The following is a 20,130-nucleotide window of genomic DNA, read 5'->3' on the forward strand; positions in this document are numbered from 1 at the left end:
TTTGCATGCCTGTAATTCCAGCACTCAAAGGTTAAGATAGGAGGAAGTTCAAAGCTAGCCTATGGCTCATAATAAGTTCTCTGCCCATCAGTGCAACATGGTGAGATCCTGGGACCCTGTCTTAAATGGGGATTTAGGTGCTTATGTATATATGTATCAATTTGTCAAAGAATAAATAAAAGATACTCTTTTAAAAAATATAAAAGTTTAGTTTTTCTTTTTCTTTTTGGTTTTCTGAGACAAGGTTTCTCTATACAATAGTCCTGGCTCTCCTGGAACTCTCTCTGTAGATCAGAGAGAGTTTAGTGGCCTCGAAAGTTTAGTTTTTCTAAAGAACAAAAACAGAACTGACTAGGGCCCAGCCTCCAGAGAGGAAGGAAGAACTTCCTGCCACTCTCACTAATCTTGTGACTCTACTTCCTGATGGCCAGGCTCCTTGTTCCTAACTCCAAAATCTGCACTGTATTTTTCTGCATTCTTCAATACCTGGCTCAAAAGTTACTCTCTTTGTGAAGTTGTCTCTGATACCAGTAGGCATAGGCAGAGTGAGTTGGTTGTTTTGTTGGATGGTTGTTTTTTGTTTGTTTGTTTGTTTTTGAGACAGGGTCTTAGTCTAAGTTGGCCTTGAGCTCACTGTGTGGTTGAGGACTCCTGATCCTCCTGCCTCTACCTCCCAAGTGACAAGAGTTCATTCTTTCCAGCAGATATTTAGTGAACACCTTGATTCATATTTGTAGCCCTGTGTTATGGTTATTGTCTCCTTAAATGTTGGATTTTTTTTTAAAAAATGCACCCAAAAGGACATTTCTTCCACTTAACAGGTTGCCCATGGTCTGTATCGATAGTAACATATTCATTCAAATAGCCTGGTACAGTAGAAGGATAAGCTTTGCAACCAGATGAACTTGAGTTCAGAAACTGGCCTGCCCCTTACTGACTGACCCTGAACAAGTATCAGTGTCTGTAAAACCAAGATAGCAGTGACTTCCGCAATGACCACTGCAAGACTGAATGGGTGCATTGTAGGCATGCGGCAAATTCGTGGGAAAATGCTTTCTAATCTATTAAAAAAAAAAAAAAAAACTACAAGAATGCAAGAGATTGTGAAGCTGTGAGCAGGTGGAAGAAAACAGACTAAAATAAGATCAGCAAACTTTCAAATGAGTAGCAGTCATTTAAAAATTAGGGCATAAACAGCCAACCAACAAAGTGACTTTCATGCAGTATTTTTCCCACTGCTCAATAGATGTTCTGATTTTGTTTTTAGGTGCTCAGTGCATTCACAAGAGGAAAACATTGGGTAGAACTGTCAGCACTGCTCAGTAAATACTAAGAAATGCATATATTTGAACAACGAAAATCCCCAGGAGTATAAGGCTCAACTGAAAGTGAGAGCCAGGTTTTTAACAGAAGCTTATTTACCAACAATTAATTTCATAAAACCATGATAACCATAGTAGTACCACTCTTTTTTTTTAACTATGTATTTACATTGGGCACTTTATACACATTACCTCATCCAGTTCCTATAACCACATCATGGAATAGAAATTGTCATTCCCGTTCTACCAGTAAGCAAATAGAGCAAGGGAAAAATAAACCTAAAGTTTATCTAAAAGGAGTGAGTCATTTTCCTTCCCACATTGTGCTAACCTCGTGAGCATTTCCCCTGCTAAGCACTGTCTTGTTTCTGTGCAGAATCCCTCTCTCGGCAGTTACAGTTCATCCTTCTGATCAAAGCGGGCTTCCTTTTTACCCAGAAATGCCCTGTCAGCACCGTCTTCCTGCTTAGGTTTTTCATCTGGTTCCTCCTCGGAGTCCTCTTCATTGTCCTCCTCGTCCTCCTCATCCAGTCCCCAGATGTCCTCTTGCCTGGCCCGCTGCTTTTCCCTCTTCTTTTTGGCCTCTTCTGCCTCCTTCTTTTTCTCCATTTCCTCATACAGCTCTCTCCACTGCTGCTCTACATCCTGTTTAAAGTGTGGAATTTCAAAGTTTCACAGATGATATAAACAGATACATTTTAGAAACATCTGTAGTCTTCCCGTTGGTTTCAAGATTCCTAGGATGGTGTTCATTTACATGTAAATTTCAGTACCTACCAATTACCGATGGGGTGGAGAGAAAATCGTGTTTGGGTGTAGGATATACAGTTCATTTGCAAATAAAAGGATTCAAAGTTAGTCATAGTGTTGTATACCTGTAATGCTATCGCCTGGGTGGTGGAAACAGGATCAGGAGTTCAAGGTGATCCTCTGATAAACAAAAAATTTAAGGTTGGCCTGGGCTACCTAAGACCCTGTCTCAAAATGAAAAAAATAAAATGAAATAAAAACTAAAGTAAAATAATTTAAAAAATAAAGTGGACTGGCAAGATGACCAGGTAAGGAAAGGTACTTGACCAAGCATGATGGCCTGAGCTTGATCCCTGGGACTCATATAGTAGGAGTTGTACTCTGACTTCCACATGTATACTGTGGCATGTGCATGTGCTTACACACAAAATAAATGTAATAAAAAATTTAAAATAGCCAGGCGTTGGTGGCACACGCCTTTAATCCCAGCACTCAGGAGGCAGAGGCAGGTGGATCTCTGTGAGTTCGAGACCAGCCTGGTCTACAAGAGCTAGTTCCAGGAGAGCCTCCAAAGCCACAGAGAAACCCTGTCTCGAAAAACAAAACAAAACAAAACAACAACAACAACAACAACAACAACAAAATAAAGAGCAAAAATTTAAAATAAATTATTTTAAAAATTAAAAAAAATACTAAAAATAAAATAAAATGAATTCATCATCTATTTATTTGATGTCCATGTCATTGCCCAGCATAGGCTAAACATTTGTGTGTTATTTGTATTCCTCACAGTGATGTATAATGTTACTCATCCCAGCCGGGCATTGGTTGTGCACACCTTTAATCCCAGCACTCAGGAGGCAGAGGCAGGTAGATCTTTGTGAGTTCGAAACTAGCCTGGTCTACAAGAGCTAGTTTCAGGATAGCCTCCAAAAGCCACAGAGAAACCCTGTCTTGAAAAAGAAGAACAAAAACAAACAAAAAACACTAAAGTAAAACAAGACAAAACCAGTATGTTGAAGGCTGAGCACGGATCAGCAAGATAGCCCCATGGGTAAAGGCAAATGCTACAAGATCTGCTGGGAGTCGGGCCTGGTGCCAAAGACCTGTAATCTCAACTGCTTAGGAGGCTGAAGACCAAGAACACATGGACAAGGCCAGCCTTGCCTACAGGCCAGCCTGGGTAACTTTGGGAGAGACTGCATTACAATATGAAGTATAAAGAGCTGCAGTAATCCAGCTCAGTGGCAGAACTGCCTAGCACACCTAGCCCTGGAAACACAAACGACTTCTGTGTGGGCTCTGGGAATCTGAACTCTGATCCTCATGCTTACACAGCAAATGCTTTATTAACAGAGCCATTTCTTCAGCTGGGGCAGGTGGGGGCAGGGTTGTTGTTTTTGCTTTTACCTTTTGTGTCTGTGCTTTGCCAGTACCTAAATTTCCTGCGGAATTATTAAGCGCTGGCTATAAACCTACTTGGATTGACCTTCCTGGAGGGCCAGGACATCTGGATGCAGAATGTCTTCCTCATGAAGTCACTGTCCCCAACATCACATGGAATAGCTTTGGGAAGGGAGGAGCTGGTAAACAGCACTACCACTTCCTCTGTTTCCAAATCATCTGAGGTGGACTGAGTGGCTCCCTCTAGTGTCACACCAAGAAGGCATTGTGGTACACCAAAAGAGCTGGGTTCTGGGTTCAGGCTCCAACTCAACAAGTCAAAGGCTGTGTGTGACTTTGGGCAGTATAGCCTCTGAATCTCAGTTCCCATACCTAAGAAATAGAATAATATCTACATTTCAAGGTTACCTTAAGGGCCAAATAAGATACATCTTGCAAAGTGCTCAGAGTAACAAGTTGAAGATGTCCTGTGAATGTGAGTTCTCTGTCTCTCAAGGCCTTGTGACCAGAATCGGGATAATGGCTGTGGGTCCTGATTTTGCAAATGGTAGAATCAGATATCTGGAATTCAGGGTGGAGGAACACCTCACCTTTCTTAATCCCCAGGTCTTATTTCCAACCTCTTCAGCAAACTCTTCATCATTTGTTAGAAGAAAATTGTCAAAGATGCTGCCGGATTTCACCTATTGAAACGAAAACCGAGAGATTATTACAGCTAGGTTCCTAGGGGGCTAGAGACATGGCTCAGTGGTTAAGAGTGATTCCTGAATAAACATGAGGACCTGAGTTTGGATCCCTATCACTGGTGGAAAATGTATATGGCTGTGAGGGTGCTTGCAACCCCAATGCTGTCTGGGGCAGAGACAGAAGGATCACTGGGGCTTACTGGATAGCTCCAGGTTCAGTGAGAGACACTGTCTCAAGAGAATAAGGTGGATAGTGATAGAACAGGATACCTAATGTTCTCCTCTGGCCATGGGTGTGTACACTTGCTTAGAACCCTCTTGCTCCAAAAAGCTTTTGCCATATTTATTTATTTGTGTATGTGTATACCTGTGTCAGTTTATGTTTACCAGGTGAGTGAAGGAGCCCCCAGAGGCTGGAAGACTGTACTAAATCCCCTGGAATTAAAGCTATAGACTATTGTGGACTACCATATGGGTGCTGTTAACAAAGCCAGGGTCCTCTGCAAGAGCAGTCAGTGCTCATAACCACCGAGCAATCTTTCCAGCCCCTTTCTCTATTTCTCAAAATAATATGCTAAGAAGCCATGTATAGTGGTGTATGCCTATAATCCCAGCACATGGGAGGTGGAGACAAAGGGGTTAGGGTTTCATGTACCTTCAAACTTTTAATGTAATAATACATGAAACCCTGTCATAAAATCAGAACAAAATAAAATTTTTGTATTTGTGACTAAAATCTATTTGTTATAACAGTTTCAGTGTTTATTTTGTGACAAAGGAACAAAACAAAAAGGAGCACAAGACATGGAAGTGATCACACCAGCTCAGCTAGTTTTATGACCCTAGGCAAGTTACTCAATCTCTCCGAGTTATTCTCCCCTAAGGAAATCAAGGAAGCCAGCTATGATGGCCCATGCCTGTAATCCCAGGATTTGGGAGAGTAAAGCAGAAGGATCAGGAATTCAGGGTCATCTTCAAGTACGTAGTGAGTGTGAGATCAACCAGGGCTACCTGAGACCCTGTTGATGATGATGATGGGTGTGGTATATATTCCTTTAATCCAAACACTCAGAAGGCAGAGGCAGGTGGCAGGCAGATCCCTCTGAGGTCGAGGCTAGCCTGGTCTACATAGTGAGTTCCAGGCCAGCCAGTGTGTGACATAGTATAATCACACGCTATCATCATCATCATCATCATCATCACAGTAACGTGAATAATGGAAAAATAATAACTCTGATACTAGTGTCATGAAAATGAGAACTAATGCTTAGCACAGTGCCTAGCAAATGTCACTCAATAGACAAGAATGATTATCATAACTTTTCAGTATCTAGATGTGTTTCAAAGGACCAAAAGGTGGCCAATCTGTGATTTTGTATGTTGACTAAATCATTGCTAAGATAGGCGTGGTGGTGCACACCTTCAATCCCAGAAGGTGGGAGCAGAGGCACGTGTTGGGGAATATTATTTTAACATGTGTTGCTTTTGTTTATGCGCATTTGTTTAACTCTGTGAAACTGTGGTTCTTTGCCTGTCAAAAACACCTGATGGTCTAATAAAGAGCCGAATGGCCAATAGCGAGGCAGAACCAAGGATAGGTGGGACTGGCAGGCAGAGAGTATAAACAGAAGGAGAAACAAGGAAGAGGAGGAGCAACAAGAGAGAAAGGCGGGGAGGATGTCAGGGGCCAGCCACCCTGCCACCCCTCCAGCCAAGGAGTAAGAGTGAAAGTTAGATACATAGAAGAAAGAAAAGGAAAAAGCCCAGAGGCAAAAGGTAGGGGGATAATTTAAGAAAAGCTGGCAAGAAACAAGCCAAGCTAAGGCAGGGCATTCATAACTAAGAATAAGCCTCTGTGTGTAATTTATTTGGGAGCTGGGTGATGGGCCCCCCAAAAAACAAAAGAGTAAAACATCGCATAACAGGCAGGTGGATCTCTGTGAGTCTGAGGCTGGCCTGGTTTACATAGTGAGCTCCAGGGCATCTAGAGTTACATAGTGAGACCCTGTCTCAAAAAAACAAAAACAAAATAAATCATTGTTAATTTCACTCCAACTGTTGTGTGAGCAAAAAGAAAAAAATTTTTTTTCAGTATGAAGCTTCTGTGCCTCTCCTCTATATTTTATAAAGCTCCTGCTGTTTTGTGACCAAAAGCCTTTATATTTTTTTGCATTTTTGTTCTTAATAAGAAAGGCTTTTTATGAGATTGATGACTTCTCTTTATGCCATCCTAGAGCCCTCATCCAGTGGCTGATGGAAGCAGAGACAGACATCCACAGATATACACTGAGCCGAAATCAGGATTTTAGTTGAAGAGAGGGAGGAATGAAGAACAAAGGGGTCTGTACCAGGTTGGAGAAACCCACAGGAACAGTTGGCCTGAACAAGGGAGACCACATGGACCCCAGATGCTGTAGGGGAAGCCAGTACAAGACTGATCCAGACCCCTGAACATGGATGTCAATAAGGAGGCCTCTGCACTCCAGGGAACCTCTGGTGGTGGATTAGTATTTTTTCCCTGGTGCAAGAAGGGACTTTGAGAGCCCATCCCACGTGAAGGGTTGCACTCTGGTCCTGGACACATGGGGAAGGGCCCAGGACCAGCACAGGAAGATTTGGTGGACTTTGCAGAGCCCCCGTTGAGGGCCCTACCCTGCCTGGGGAGTGGTGGGTGGATGGGGTGGGGGGGAGGAGGGTTGGGGGTGAGGGGAGGGAGAGGGAGAAGGGACTTGAAACAAGCTTGTTCCCTAACTAGAACTAATAAATAATTTTTTAAAAAAGGCTTTTTATTTGGCTTACATCATTATACTGGTGCTGCTTCCTACAGAAAATTAAATGACAAATAGACACAGGAGAGCAGGAAAGTTTTAGTTTGCTCTAATTCATTTGCTTTTAAATTGGCTTGTAAAATTCCTTTTGCAACTGTGAGATGTTTTCTGACCTTTCAGAATTTTTTTTCCTTTTGAGTTGTCTGCAATTTCAATTAGAAAACTGCCCGTTTGTTGGCTTGCCATCTTTTCTACTGAAAAGAGTGCTCCTATCCTCTCTGTTTTCTTCAGTGACCTCCTGCTCCCTCCCTACCTTACATTAAAGTCCCAGCCCTGCTTCCTAACCGCTTGGTCTTCTGTTGACTTTGATCTGTTTATCTCCTATCTGTGCTTACAGGTTTTTATCTGCAATATGCAAATAGAAGAAAACTCACTTCTTCCCCTGCTGTATTCACAGAATTAAGAGAAAAGAACGCACCACCTTAAAGATGTTTTAACAAGTTAATTCATTGCAAGTTACTGGTTTTCCTGTACCATTCCTCTTGGATCATAAAGTAGAAAGAGATGATAGTTAGTAAAATGCTTACTTGGACCTGAGTTTGGTTTCCCAGTATCTATACAAAAGCCAGGCATCATGGTCCAGACCTGTAATCCCAATGGGGTGGGGGTGGGGGTGGGCAGAGGAAGGTGGATGCACTGGATAGCCAGTTTAGCTAAAACAGCAAGATCCAGCTCAGCAAGAAACCCAGTCTCAAAAAGTAAGATGGGCCAGCAGTGGTGGTACACACCATTAATCCCAACACTTGGAAGGCAGAGGCAAGTGGATCTTTGTGAGTCTGAGGTCACCCTAGTCTTCGAAGTGAGTTCTGGACAGCCAGGACTGTTACACAGAGAAACCCTGTCTTGAATAACAAAAACAAAACAACAACAACAAAAAAAGTAAGACGGACAAATGATTGAGGAAGAACATCTAGATGCCAACATCTGGCCTAAACACAGGCTAGTGTACCATACATACAGTGTATGTATGTTAGTTTGTGTTACTATCCCTTCAAAGATCATATGGAGTCCTAGATGAAGAGGATGTTTGTTCTCGGTCATCTCCTCACAGCTTCAGCCCTAATGCCAGAATGCAATTACTTCCAAGGGGAGGATGTGTGTGTGTGTCGGGGGGGGGGGGGGGGCAGTAATGAACTGGATTTGGAGGCACCAAAATAGGAAAGAGGAAGCGTCAGGGACTAGGCTGTTCAGCTGGGACAGAGGCAGGATAAAGAAGGCGATTGGGATGTCAGAGCATCTTAGGGCTGGAAACTCATGGTAGAGGAGGCAGGTCTCTGTACTTAGTCACTTGTCTTTTCCTATAAAATGCAAGGATTCTGTGGCTAACTGGATGTTCCTGGTTAGCTGAGTGAAGGGAAGTATGACCTCGGAGTCAGACTTAACTAGAAATTATAAGGAAAAAACAATGCCTATGTGGATGATGTCAGCATCATGCAGAATTATCACACACACACACACACACACACACACACACACACACACACACACACACACACCTACCTCGGATTTTAGGAACAAAGTCTCTGGGGCTTCATTCCAGATCAGAATCTGTGATCCTCTGTTGACCTACATGCATCAGAATTGAGGCTTGGAGAGCACCCCTCTGACATGGTTAGATCCTTCAAATAGGAAGGTTTGCCTGTTTAGAGTTTGACAGAGTCCAGAAAAATTTGTACCAAAAATTTTAATTTTTTTTAGACGAACAAAGATACAGAATAAGATGTTTATCCTAATGTTTTTAGTAAAAAACAAAAAAACAAAAACAAACAAACAAAAAAAAACATTTACAAGACCAGTGAGAGGAAAGGCTCTGAAGGTAAGAACACCTGTGAACAATCTTTGTGACCCCAGTTCAAGCCCTGGAACCCACATGATGAAAAGAGAGAACTGATTCCCACAACTTGTCCTCTGGCTTCCTCCACCACACACTGGCCATCTCTCCCCCCCCCCCACACACACACAATGTATTTTTTTAAGAAGACAGAATATTACATTAATATGATTATATAAATTTACATAATATAGAAAGTTCTGATTTAAAAGGAACAAAACATAAAAAGAGAGACAGCAATGTGAATGTGTGTGATTTGTATCCGTGTTCTTCAGACAAGCCAGGAAGGAAAGAAATAAGCTGTGCCCCTTCCTCCTTCCCACCCTTCTGAGCCCTTGCCTGGCATCTGGTAGTGACTTCATTCCATTTCTATGTTTACCTCCTGAAGTGAGAAAACTGAGAAAATGGAAAAAAATAAAGCAGGAAATGAATAAAGAAACTAAGAAAGTAAAACATGGGGGCACTTGTTCTAGAAGTTTTGATGACTGAACAGTTAGAGGTCGAGGCAGGAGAATCAGAAGTTCAAGGTTATCTTAGCTACTTAGCAAGTTGGAGGGAGGCCAGTCTAGACTACATGAGACCTTATCACAAAACAAAACAATCAAACAAATCATGTAAGGTCAACAAAGGCATCACAAAGTATTAGTAGCACCTTGGAGTAGGTCTGATAAAGAAAGACTGTTGCTCCGGCCCAAGTTTTCTGCTTATCTTACCAGATGCATATCTTCAGGAAATTTATTCAACTTTTCTGAGCCTCCTTTTCATGTTGAGAAATACATATATGGCAAAAATTAAACAAACATGCAAAGTCATAAGTACAGTGGTGTATAGAAGGGACTAAGTTAACTGGTGACACACGCCTTTAATCCCAACACTCGGAAGGCAGAGGCAGGTGGATCTCTGTGAGTCTGAGGCCAGCCTGATCTACAGAGCTAGTTCCAGGACAGCCAGGACTGTTACACAGAGAAACCCTCTCTTGAAAAATAAAAAAGGGGCTGGGGAGGGACTAAGGAAATTTTGGCTCATATAATTTTGATGATAAATATAATTACTCCCATTTTAAAGATGAGTTGTTTGAGGTTTAGAAAGATCAAGATTTATTCAAGTCTGTAACTTCCAGGCTGGGGCTTCTTCTACTCTGTGGGAACTTCAAGGTCAGAGGCTGTGAGCCCAGAGTGCTTTACCTGCCAAAGATCCAGGCCAAGGACGCTGATGTTATAATAGTGACAGATGGTAGGGTCAGGCTTGTATTTGGGGTTGTCTATCTCTGGGTGAATCCACTCCCCCTGGTAATTGGGATTGTCAATGATCCGAGGTTTCCATTGTCCCTAAACAGAGAACCAAGAGTGAACATGTCAGTAATAATTTTCCATTCTTCTAATATGCAGTCAAAAAGCATCAATCAATTTATAAGCAATTGTGTACCAGACTCCTAGAACGTTTCCTTTCTTTGAATAAAGTGTAAGACTCTTCCCAGTTCTCTTTTCCACCTACTGGGAGTGAAATGACATGGCAGGAGTATTCTGGCCTGGCCCTCTTTCTGAATAGGCCCACTAGCAAAGTTAAAATGCAGCTTCTTGGAGAACATTGTCTAAGGATCTTGCCACTTGGGGCTCTGCTCTTTCTCCTGTGTGGCACAGGAAACTGTGGCCAGATGAAATACCTGCTCCAGTCAGTTTTATTGCTGGACTGTTTGTCAGCTGACTCCTTTCATTCCTGCTTCTCACATGACGTCAGGGGGTTACCTTTAAAAAGAAGTTTTTCCTATCCCCTAAATACCTTGTATTCATGGGGATCCCACTCTTTTCCCTTTCTGGCATGCTTCTAAGATATCAGGTTCCTGAGCCCTAGACCATTTCTCATTTGTATCTTGTTCCTTTAACTGGCAGCTTTTCCCAACTGTGGACAAGCTCCTTGCCCAAGCCTGCCTGAACTATTATTACCTTAGTGCTGGCTTTACCAGCCCCCCCTTCACCCCCCCTCCAGTCTCCCTTGCAAATAGGAGGAGGCTAAGAATGGGGCTCTGATGTGGCTACCATTCTATTTGGAGTAAAGAGGGAAAGAACACAGAATCTCAGAGTTTCTGCTTTGTTTTTACTTTGTTTTATTTTGTTTTGAGACAAGGTCTTGCTATACCGCCCAGCCTGGTCTTGAACTTGCAATCCTCCTGCCTCAGCCTCCTGAGGGTTAGGATTACAAGCTTGCAGCTTAGAAATTTTATTTTCTAACTTAGAATTGACAACTCTCCTATCTGATTTCTGTGTATAAATTTTCATTGAAAAGAGATGCTCCTCACCTTGTACTTGACATTCGGTATCAGGGGACCTTCCCATACCCCATCCATTGCCTCATTCCAGTCATCCGGCTTCTTGGCTTCTGGGTCTGGGATGAACTCAGAGTCCTCCCAGTCCTAAAACAGAGTGTTCCTTCATGAGGATGGTGACATGATCTGGGAGGAAACTGCGGACTCAAGTGTAGACGGGGAATTGGTTCCCTACCCGCCCTGCCCTTGTGCTCTGCTGTGTGATGGCCCAGTGCAGGAGAGAAATGGCCTTTTTGGACCCCAGGGTTCACCATCATTCTGACTTTGAGTGCTTTAAACTCATTTCAGATGGGTATGATCCTTGTCTCTGACTTCATCCTGCTCTCAGTTATGTGGGCTGCTGCTATGGTTTGTATGTGGTTTGCTCCCACACAGTCTTCACCTTTACTCTGGTTACCCTGAGCATACCTGCCAGACCTGGCTTGAACTCAGACCTTTATTTTCTCATGGCGCCAACCTTCCAGACACTTGACTTAGTCATCGGCCCTGATGTCCTGACTCTACCTTCTTCCCCCTGAGATCAGCTTCCCAGCTAAACTCCCTCTGACCTCGGGTTTCTTATCTTCAGGATCCTCTATTTGTAGCCGTTCATCCCATTTTCTTGGTTTTCTGGCATAGGGGTCTTTTATTTTCCTGGGAGGCAAGAAGTCCCAGTCATCTTCTAGGCCCCCTGTTGTCACTTTCTCGTTGTCAATTTTAACCTCGTAAGTAGCGTTGGGGCGAATGATCAGAGTGTACAGGTGAGTGTCTTTGTTGATCTATAAAGAGAATGGGTGATATTTCAGTTCCATATAGGACATTGTAGATCTCAGGCACTGTGTTGCCCGAATGCCCTCCGCCCACCCCCACCCCCCACCTCACATATTACATACACTTTGCCACATTGGTTTTTCCCTTCCTCTAGTTAATACACCTAACAGAGATTCTGGGCTCACCCTTCAGGTACACACTCCTGTGGTCCCCATCTTCTAGCCCCTACTCATCTGAAGTTTGATTACTCTCTGATCTAACGGGTTTTCTGTCTGTCCTACTAAACTGTGAGCTTCCCAACAGTAGGGGTCGTAAATGATTTCTCTATCACGTCTAAGCTTCCAAGCTGAGACTTGCCCCAGAAGAGGGCTCAGACCCATGTACAAGGCTGGTCAGGAAAGCCTAGCTTCAACATGATCCCTAATGCCCCAGGCCTACGGGCTTTTCTAGGTCCTATTCCTGCCATTCTCTTGTACACCAGCTGTGTCAGCCCTCACACTGTGCCTCGGTTTCCTCAGTTTCCTTGACTTTGCTCATGCAGTCTCCTCTTCCAAGAGTTCATCTTTCCCTAAAATTGTCACACTCATCTTTCAGCACAATGGAAGCCTTCTCCAGGAAGCAATCTCTACCTATGCCTCCAGGTCTCTGCTCCCTTATCACTTTTCTTTGCTTGACTGTTATCGTTACTCAATTGTGAAAGTTTTGTTTTTGTTCTGTTTTGGTAATATCCTGATAAATTGCTTGAACTCACAGCCCTTTCACCTCAGCCTTCATTATGCCAGCTAGGATTACAGACATAAATCACTCACTATATCAGGCTTTACTGTGAGTTTGGTTAATTTGAAAGAACTATCTGGTGGAATCTATCCCATGCTCAAGGCCCAAGGCAGAATTAATATTTGGTTAATAATGCCTGTTAGGACTATTGATTGACCATACCTACTGTCCTCTAGCTAATCCAGATGCTTCTAAATTCATGTTATTTGAGATAACCTGACGCACCCATCTTATCTAAGCACAGCACTCCTAACCCCCACCCCAATACCTAGCAATGGGTAATGATGACACAACATACATTACACCACATTACTTTTGGTCAGCTGTTTCCTTGCGAACTCCGAGTTTGTGTGTGTGTGTGTGTGTGTGTGTGTGTGTGTGTGTGTGTGTGTGTGATCATCTTTGGGTCTACTTAATCTGTAAAATGGAGATGATAATGTTTAATTGGTAATTTTTTCCCCTTTGGGGCTGGAGAGATGGCTCAGCAATTTAGAGTAATGGCTGCTCTTCCAAAGGACCTGGGTTCAACTCTCAGCACACACATGCAACTCATAACAATCTGTAACTCTGGTCACAGGGGATCTGACCTCCTTATTCTGTGGGCACTAGGTATGTATGTGATGCACAGATACATATAGGCAAAACAACCATACGTATAAAAATAAACACATTTTTAAAAATTTAAAAAATAAAATCCTTTGCTCTAGGCTGAGGACTAATCCACATACTCACCCTGCACTTGAGAGTCTTGTTGTTCTCATGGTATTTCCCTTGGTGATAAAGGATGACCTGTAGTCTGTTGTTGCCAAAGCCACAGATGTCCGGGCCTGGAAATTAAACCCCAAAGTGTGATTTCACATCTATTTCAGGCAGCATGCCCGGTCTGAGGCCAAGACCCAAGACAGATGCAGCCTGTGTATCACTCGGTATTTCCAGAAAGAAACAGATGCCACACTCAAAGTCAGGATTATTTGAGAAGGATTTAATGAAAGGGATTCTTTACAAAGAGGGAGGCGAGACTTTGAGAGAAGGAAAGGTACAGACAGTGCTGCTCAGGGCAGCGACAACAAAGGGAAGGGCAAGGGGAAGAGTCTGGAGCAGGCACAGCAGGAGAGAAGCAGGCTTTCAACTCAAAATTCCTCTAATCTCCTACCAGGACCCCTCTGACTAAACCCACCGGAAACCCCTCTTAGTTAGAAACATGTTAGGTTTCTAGCATGTCACTTAATTCTGACAAATAAGCATTACCACCTCCACTTTAGATGGGTGTGGCTCAGAAAAGTCAAGCAGCTTGCCCACAGACAAAATCTGGTAACATGCCTTGCTAGGATTCAAAGTCATTCCTACCTAGTAACAGATCCCGAGACCTCTTCTGCTTTGTGACCACTTGAGTGAGAACTGGATCAGAGCTGGGAGTCCAGATAGTTCTGAGACTCATGTTACTGCTCTCTACTCATAGCTAATATCAAGTGTGAAATGCGGCTCACACACACACACCACACAACACGTATACATACAATATGACACATGCTCCTCACACAACACAACATACTGAAACTCATACACACAAGGCATTTACACTGTACCCTACCCACACTGGTCTTCTCCCTGCTTCTTTATCATGCACTTGAATTTCATGCCTGAGCTTTTATACAAGTTGTTGATTCTGCCCTCATTACATACTCTCCTTCTATTAAAATCAAACTCACTTGTTAAAAAATAATTAATGCCTCCTCCAAAAGCCCCCCAGATGTATTGAATCACGCTGTCTCTTATGATCTCATAGAGCCTCATCAATACTTTTCTCCAAAACTTTTTAAATTCACTGTGTAGCCTTGGCTGTCTCACCAGCCAAATGAAAGATGAAGTCCCTGGGATTCAATCAAGCACCCCATAGTCATCATGGGCATTCAAGAGGTCATGTTTGGTGCTAGGCTCTGAGGTATATCTCCAGGCCTCTAGGAGCTCACAGCTTAGAGAGATTCCGAGTAACCTTGGGGAGAAGGTGGGGACAGGGAGTAAAGTGTGGGTTGGCTGGCCTAGGACATGAGAGGGGAACAGTGAATGCATGGGTGATGAACTGTTGAAGGACTGTGTGTTCAGGTGATGTGTAGACAAGACTCCAAAGCTAGAGAAACCCTGTCTCGAAAAACCAAAGGAAAAAAAATTATAAGTAGAGATTTTATTCTGCTTTTTAAAAAGTTATTCAGCTGCCTGAAGGGAGAAGATGCAGGCTTTATAGACTGACTCAAATCCTGGGTTTCTACTTACCTTGAGCAAAGTTCTTACTTCTATTTCTTCCTCTGCAAAATGGGGAGAATAATGCACAGATTCCAAATAAAATAGATATATGCTAGAGCAGATACACTTTACATACCCTGAGTGTTACACTCTGCATAAGAGAAAGGCTGGTTTGGGGGCTCCGCTCCTATGATCTCAGAACTTGGGGGGGGGGTTGAAGCAGGAGATCACTGTAGCTTTGAATCCGATTTGGGCTACTTAGTGAGTTTGGAACTACAGAGTGAGACCTTGTAAGGGCTGTGGTGTGAGATTTAAGAGAAAAAAAAGAGGATGCAGATTTCTGTTTTTTTTTTTTTTTTTTTTTTGAGACAAGGTTTCTCTGTGACTTTTGGAGGCTGTCCTGGAACTAGACCTTGTAGATCAGGCTGGTCTCGAACTCACAGAGATCAGCCTGCCTCTGCCTCTCGAGTGCTGGGATTAAAGGCGTGCACCACCAACACCTGGCCAAGGATGCAGATTTTAAAAAGGGCAGTGAAGCTGAAGAGGAAGATTTGAAAAAGAAAGAGTACTGTGTGGGGAGCAGGGGGAGGAGATGGGAAGAGGAAGGGGAAAGGAAGGAGAGGGGAGGGGAGGGGAGGGGAGAGGAGAAAGGGAAGGAGAGTGGAGGGGAGGGGAGGGGAGGGGAGAGGTGGGGAGGGGAGGGGAGACAAGTGTTAGCTGAAGCTGCCAGGGAAAGGAAGTGTCTAAAGAGAATTGAGGGAATGTTAGTGCCTGCTGTCTAGCATGACCTTCTTGCTGACTTTGTACAAAAACATTTGGTCTAGTCCACATTCCTCATCTGTGCTTCAGAAGCTGGAGTGCTTGATGTTTGCCAGCTTTTTAATATCAATAATTTTGAAACTGGATTCAAGATTGGTTGGAGCTAAAACCTGGATTGCCTCAAGAATGCCTGGTTACATATGTGGACTACAAATGCCACACTTTGGACATTCGCAGATGCTTACAGAAGGTCCTTTCCCTGACCCTGGCCCTCTTCCTCTCTGAGGCAGGGCACAGTGCCTTACTGTAGATCTGTGCTCCTCCTTCTCTGAAAACCGGGCGGTGTCTCCATGCCCTACAGACTTGCCAATACTATGTACTTCAGTGCCCCTTTGGTCTATTTATGCTAACATTTGGGTTTAGAGATGCCTTCTTTTCAGGTCTCTGCAGAGTCCTGCTGAACAAAGGATGTAGAGATATCGATTTACATACAGACTGGCTGAGAGCAACTGCTACCAGGGAGCTTACCGAACATGATGTAATACTGGGATTCTGAGTGCATATCTTCCTGGTTCAGTGTGGCAGGAAAGAGTTTCACATACCCACCGCCGCAATCGATGCCTTGCTCATGTTTTACTGAAAACTGAACCACCAAGGTCTCATTCACATTGCTGAATGGCTTAAACCTGGTGGAAAGGGCATAGAACTTGGCATCTTCAGTGGTCTGGAGACCTGGTAACAGAGAGAAAGTGCAGAGGCTTCAGGCTGAAGTTCCCCACAAGTGCCTGGAGAGACCCAGCACTTGACTAAACCAAGCTCTAGTATTTCCTCATACACTGTGGTGTGCCAGGTGCTGTGCAAGGAGCATTATAATATTATCTCATCTGAGACTCCAAGCAGCCCTGAAAAATGGGCACTACGCCCATTTAATAAGTTAGGAGGCTGAGTCATGGGGAGGAGACGTGGCATGGAAGTAACCTAACTGGAATTTTAAGCCACATTGATGCATTCTTTTGCATCATGCTATCACTTATTTTCTAGAGAATTTCAGCATCATTCTGCAGCTTTATAAGCCACGGCCCTGCTTTGCTGAGACCAGCTAGGCAGCAGAATAAGGTTCTGCTGTGTACAAGTGCTACAGAAGAAAGGAGCCCAGAGTTAACTCAGATAAAATAATAATTGTTGCTGTAGCTCACTGAATATTTTAATCACTAAGTATTTATCTCTTTTGTAAAAATCGTGTGTGTGTGTGTGTGTGTGTGTGTGTGTGTGTGTGTGTGTGTGTGTGTGTGTCAGGCACACCTGTGCATGTTTCTGAATACATGGAGGCCTGAGGGTTAGGGTTACAGACAGGTCTCTCTTGAACCTGGAGCTAGCAGCCATAAGCCCCAGTGATTTTCCTGTTTCTGCCCCAACACTAGTACCAGGGTTACAGGAGTACATAGCTATCCCAGCTTTTTATGTGAGTCCTAGGGATTGATTTACTTGTTTTAAGTGTTTTTTCTGGATGTATGTCTGTGCCCTACATGCATGTAGTGCCTGCAGATGACAGAAGAGGGCAATGGTTCTCATGGGACTAGAGTTCACAGATGGTTATGAGGTACTATATGGGTGCTGGGAACCTGGGTCCCCTGGAAGCACAGCCAGCACATTGCATATCTCAGCCACTGTCAGCCTTATTTCCAGCCCTGGTTCTAGGGATTTGAACTCAGGTCTTCATTCTTGTTCAGCATACACAATGTCATCTCCCCAGACCTTAACATTTGACTCTACAGATGGTTTCTTCATTCACATGTGTTTGGTATTTAACCCTCACAATAACATTGAAGGTGAGCTATAGCAGTTTCTTTACTTTGTCATGAAGTCATTGAAATGTGACAGTGATCACCAGTGAATTGTAATTGCAGAGCCCCAACCTCCAGTGAATATCAGAGTTGTCAGGGATCCCAGAGCTTTTCTAGGCTAACCATCTGAAGTAATCAGATGTCCCTTACTAAGGATCACATAATCACAAATGACAGACATGTGGAAATTCTCAATGAGTAAGTATTAAACTAAGCTGGAGCGTCAGGCGTTGGTGGCGCACACCTTTAATCCCAGCACTCTGGAGGCTGAGGCAGGAGAATCTCTGTGAGTTCGAGGCCAGCCTGGTCTACAGAGAGAGTTCCAGGACAGGCTCCAAAGCAATACAGAGAAACCCTGTCTTGAAAAACAAAACAAACAAAAAAATAAAGCTGGATTACACCTGTAATCCCAACCCTTGGGAGGTGGAGGCAAGGAGACAGTCAGTCCAAACCCAACTTGAACTATATAAGACTGGTTCTAAAAATCAACAACAAACTTGGGGGTGCCAGTGCACACCTTTAATCCCAGCACCCAGGAGGCAGAGGCAGAGGCAGGGGGATTTTTGAGTTTGAGGCCAGACTGGTCTACAGAGCTAGTTCCAGGACAGCTAGGGCCATACAGAGAAACCCTGTCCTGAAAAAACAAAACAACAACAACAACAAAAAATCAATAACAAAAAATGCTAAATTATGCCGGGCATTGGTGGTGCACACCTTTAATCCCAGCACTGGGGAGGCAGAGGCAGGCGTATCTCTGTGAGTTCGAGGCCAGCCTGGTCTCCGGAGTGAGTGCCAAGATAGGCTCCAAAGCTACACAGAGAAACCCTGTCTCAAAAAAACCAAAAACAACAACAACAACAAAAAAGCTAAATTACAGGAAGGAGCACGGTGCCTACTTGAGAAAATGTCTCAAGCATTCCTTGCACACCAAGGTAAACACTGTGTTATCTGACATCATGCTAGGAGCTGTCTGCATTTTGAAGAATATTGCTTCTTCTCTTAAGGACTCTAAGGGGCTAGAAGAGCCAGGGAGGAAGGTAAGGACAGAGGGCAGAAGACCACACTTGGAGACTCTACCCTGGCACACGTTGCTGTATAAACCAGACCAACCTCCTCCTCTTAGTCTCACTGTGACCCCAGTGTCCTTCCAGACAGCCAGAATCTGTATGATATGCAGGAGGATCAATTGAGAAGCCAAACTGTAAAACGTGGGGCTTTGCAGACTGCCTGTCTTGGAGTGCCAGACACAGGTGTCCCAGGAGATGCTCAGTCTCCAGTTTTCCAGAGAGGATTTAAATGAGATTTTAAAATGCTCAAGCCAGTCCATGATTCTCTCCTTTAATAAATATGAAAATGAGATTCTTAACAGTAGCCAGATGGAGGAAGATGGGAAATCACTCCAGGGGATGATCAATGAATTCTATTTATAGAACAAAAGCTTTCTCAGATCAAGAACCCATGCCCGCAGTCCCTGTCCTCAGAGCTCATCCCTCCTCCACATTATTTGGCCCTAACAAAAGCTCTGTCTAGTGAGCATGGCAGGTGAAGGTTATCTCCATCTAAAAAATCAACATTCGGAGAAGCAAAAAGACAGGCTCCAATTATACAGCTAGTCAGTCCGTCCGAGGTCCATCTGCTCTCCTCTCCATCACACAAAGCTGCTCTGGAAAGAGCAACATTTGGGTGTTTTGCAGTGCTTTCTGGTGCAGAATGCTACTTGTAAAATCCTAGGAGTTTGGGGGAAGCAGCACACTTTAGTGGTAATGGACACAGTCCCTGGAGCCAGATCCAAAGTCAAATCTCAGCTGTTCCCTTCAGCTGTGTAATAAAGCCTCAGGCAACTATCAGAACCTCCAAAGTTCCTCTGCAAAACTGGGAAGACAATAACCACTTCATGAAAATGTTAGGAAGATGAATGGGATAATGTGAAAATGGATAGCTTAAAATGTCCATTACTCAGTTATAGGACATAATAAATTTTGTGGAGAGTCCATCCTTTTTATTTTTTTATTTTTTATTTTTTATTTTATTTATTTATTTATTTATTTATTTATTTATTTATTTATTTTTGTGTGTGTGTGTGTGTGTGTGGTACGTCAGGATCTTATTCTGCAATCCAGGCTGTCCTGTGAACCCATCTTTTAACCCAAACTGGCTGCAAACCCATTGTTATCCTCCAGCTTCAACCTCCTGAGTACAGGGATTACAGTCATTCACTACCATGTTCAGTTCCATTTACCCTTTCATTCTATTTTAGTTTTTAGGTAAGAGAAATGAATTGGCAGTCATGGATAAAAACAATTGGGTAAAAGTCATACTTTTTTTCCCCCAGTCCATCAACACATTTCTGGATTTTAGCATTTACCTTTATCTCTTTCTTTATCTTGATAAAATTTCCCTGCAGTAAGCTGGAATTTGCCATAATCTGACTGATGTTTAGATTGCACCCATCGTTTGGTCCATCCATCTATAGAATAAAGGAGGGAAAAAAAACCCACATTCAAATGAATTCAGTTTTTGGTGTTAATTAAGCCCTATGGGAAGAATAGTCGTGTAACAGAGGGTGACTCAGAATGTTCCTGAAATTATGCTCACCACATAGTACCTGGAACTCA

At 43.4% G+C, this 20,130-nt stretch overlaps 1 protein-coding gene across 1 annotated transcript; it reads right to left on the minus strand.

The window, feature by feature from the left end:
* Positions 1–1,154: 1,154 nt before the first annotated feature.
* On the minus strand, positions 1,155–16,575 carry LOC100760153 (calreticulin). Its single transcript, XM_027402446.2, has 7 exons — positions 16,200–16,575; positions 13,404–13,498; positions 11,693–11,902; positions 11,118–11,231; positions 10,006–10,149; positions 4,067–4,159; positions 1,155–1,967 (listed from the first exon to the last, which is right to left on the minus strand). The coding sequence occupies exons 1-7, from the start codon at positions 16,231–16,233 to the stop codon at positions 1,716–1,718; spliced, it is 942 nt and encodes a 313-aa protein (XP_027258247.1). The 5' UTR covers positions 16,234–16,575; the 3' UTR covers positions 1,155–1,715.
* Positions 16,576–20,130: the final 3,555 nt, after the last annotated feature.

This window comes from Cricetulus griseus, chromosome 2, assembly GCF_003668045.3.
Source record: "Cricetulus griseus strain 17A/GY chromosome 2, alternate assembly CriGri-PICRH-1.0, whole genome shotgun sequence".
NCBI lineage: Eukaryota > Metazoa > Chordata > Mammalia > Rodentia > Cricetidae > Cricetulus > Cricetulus griseus.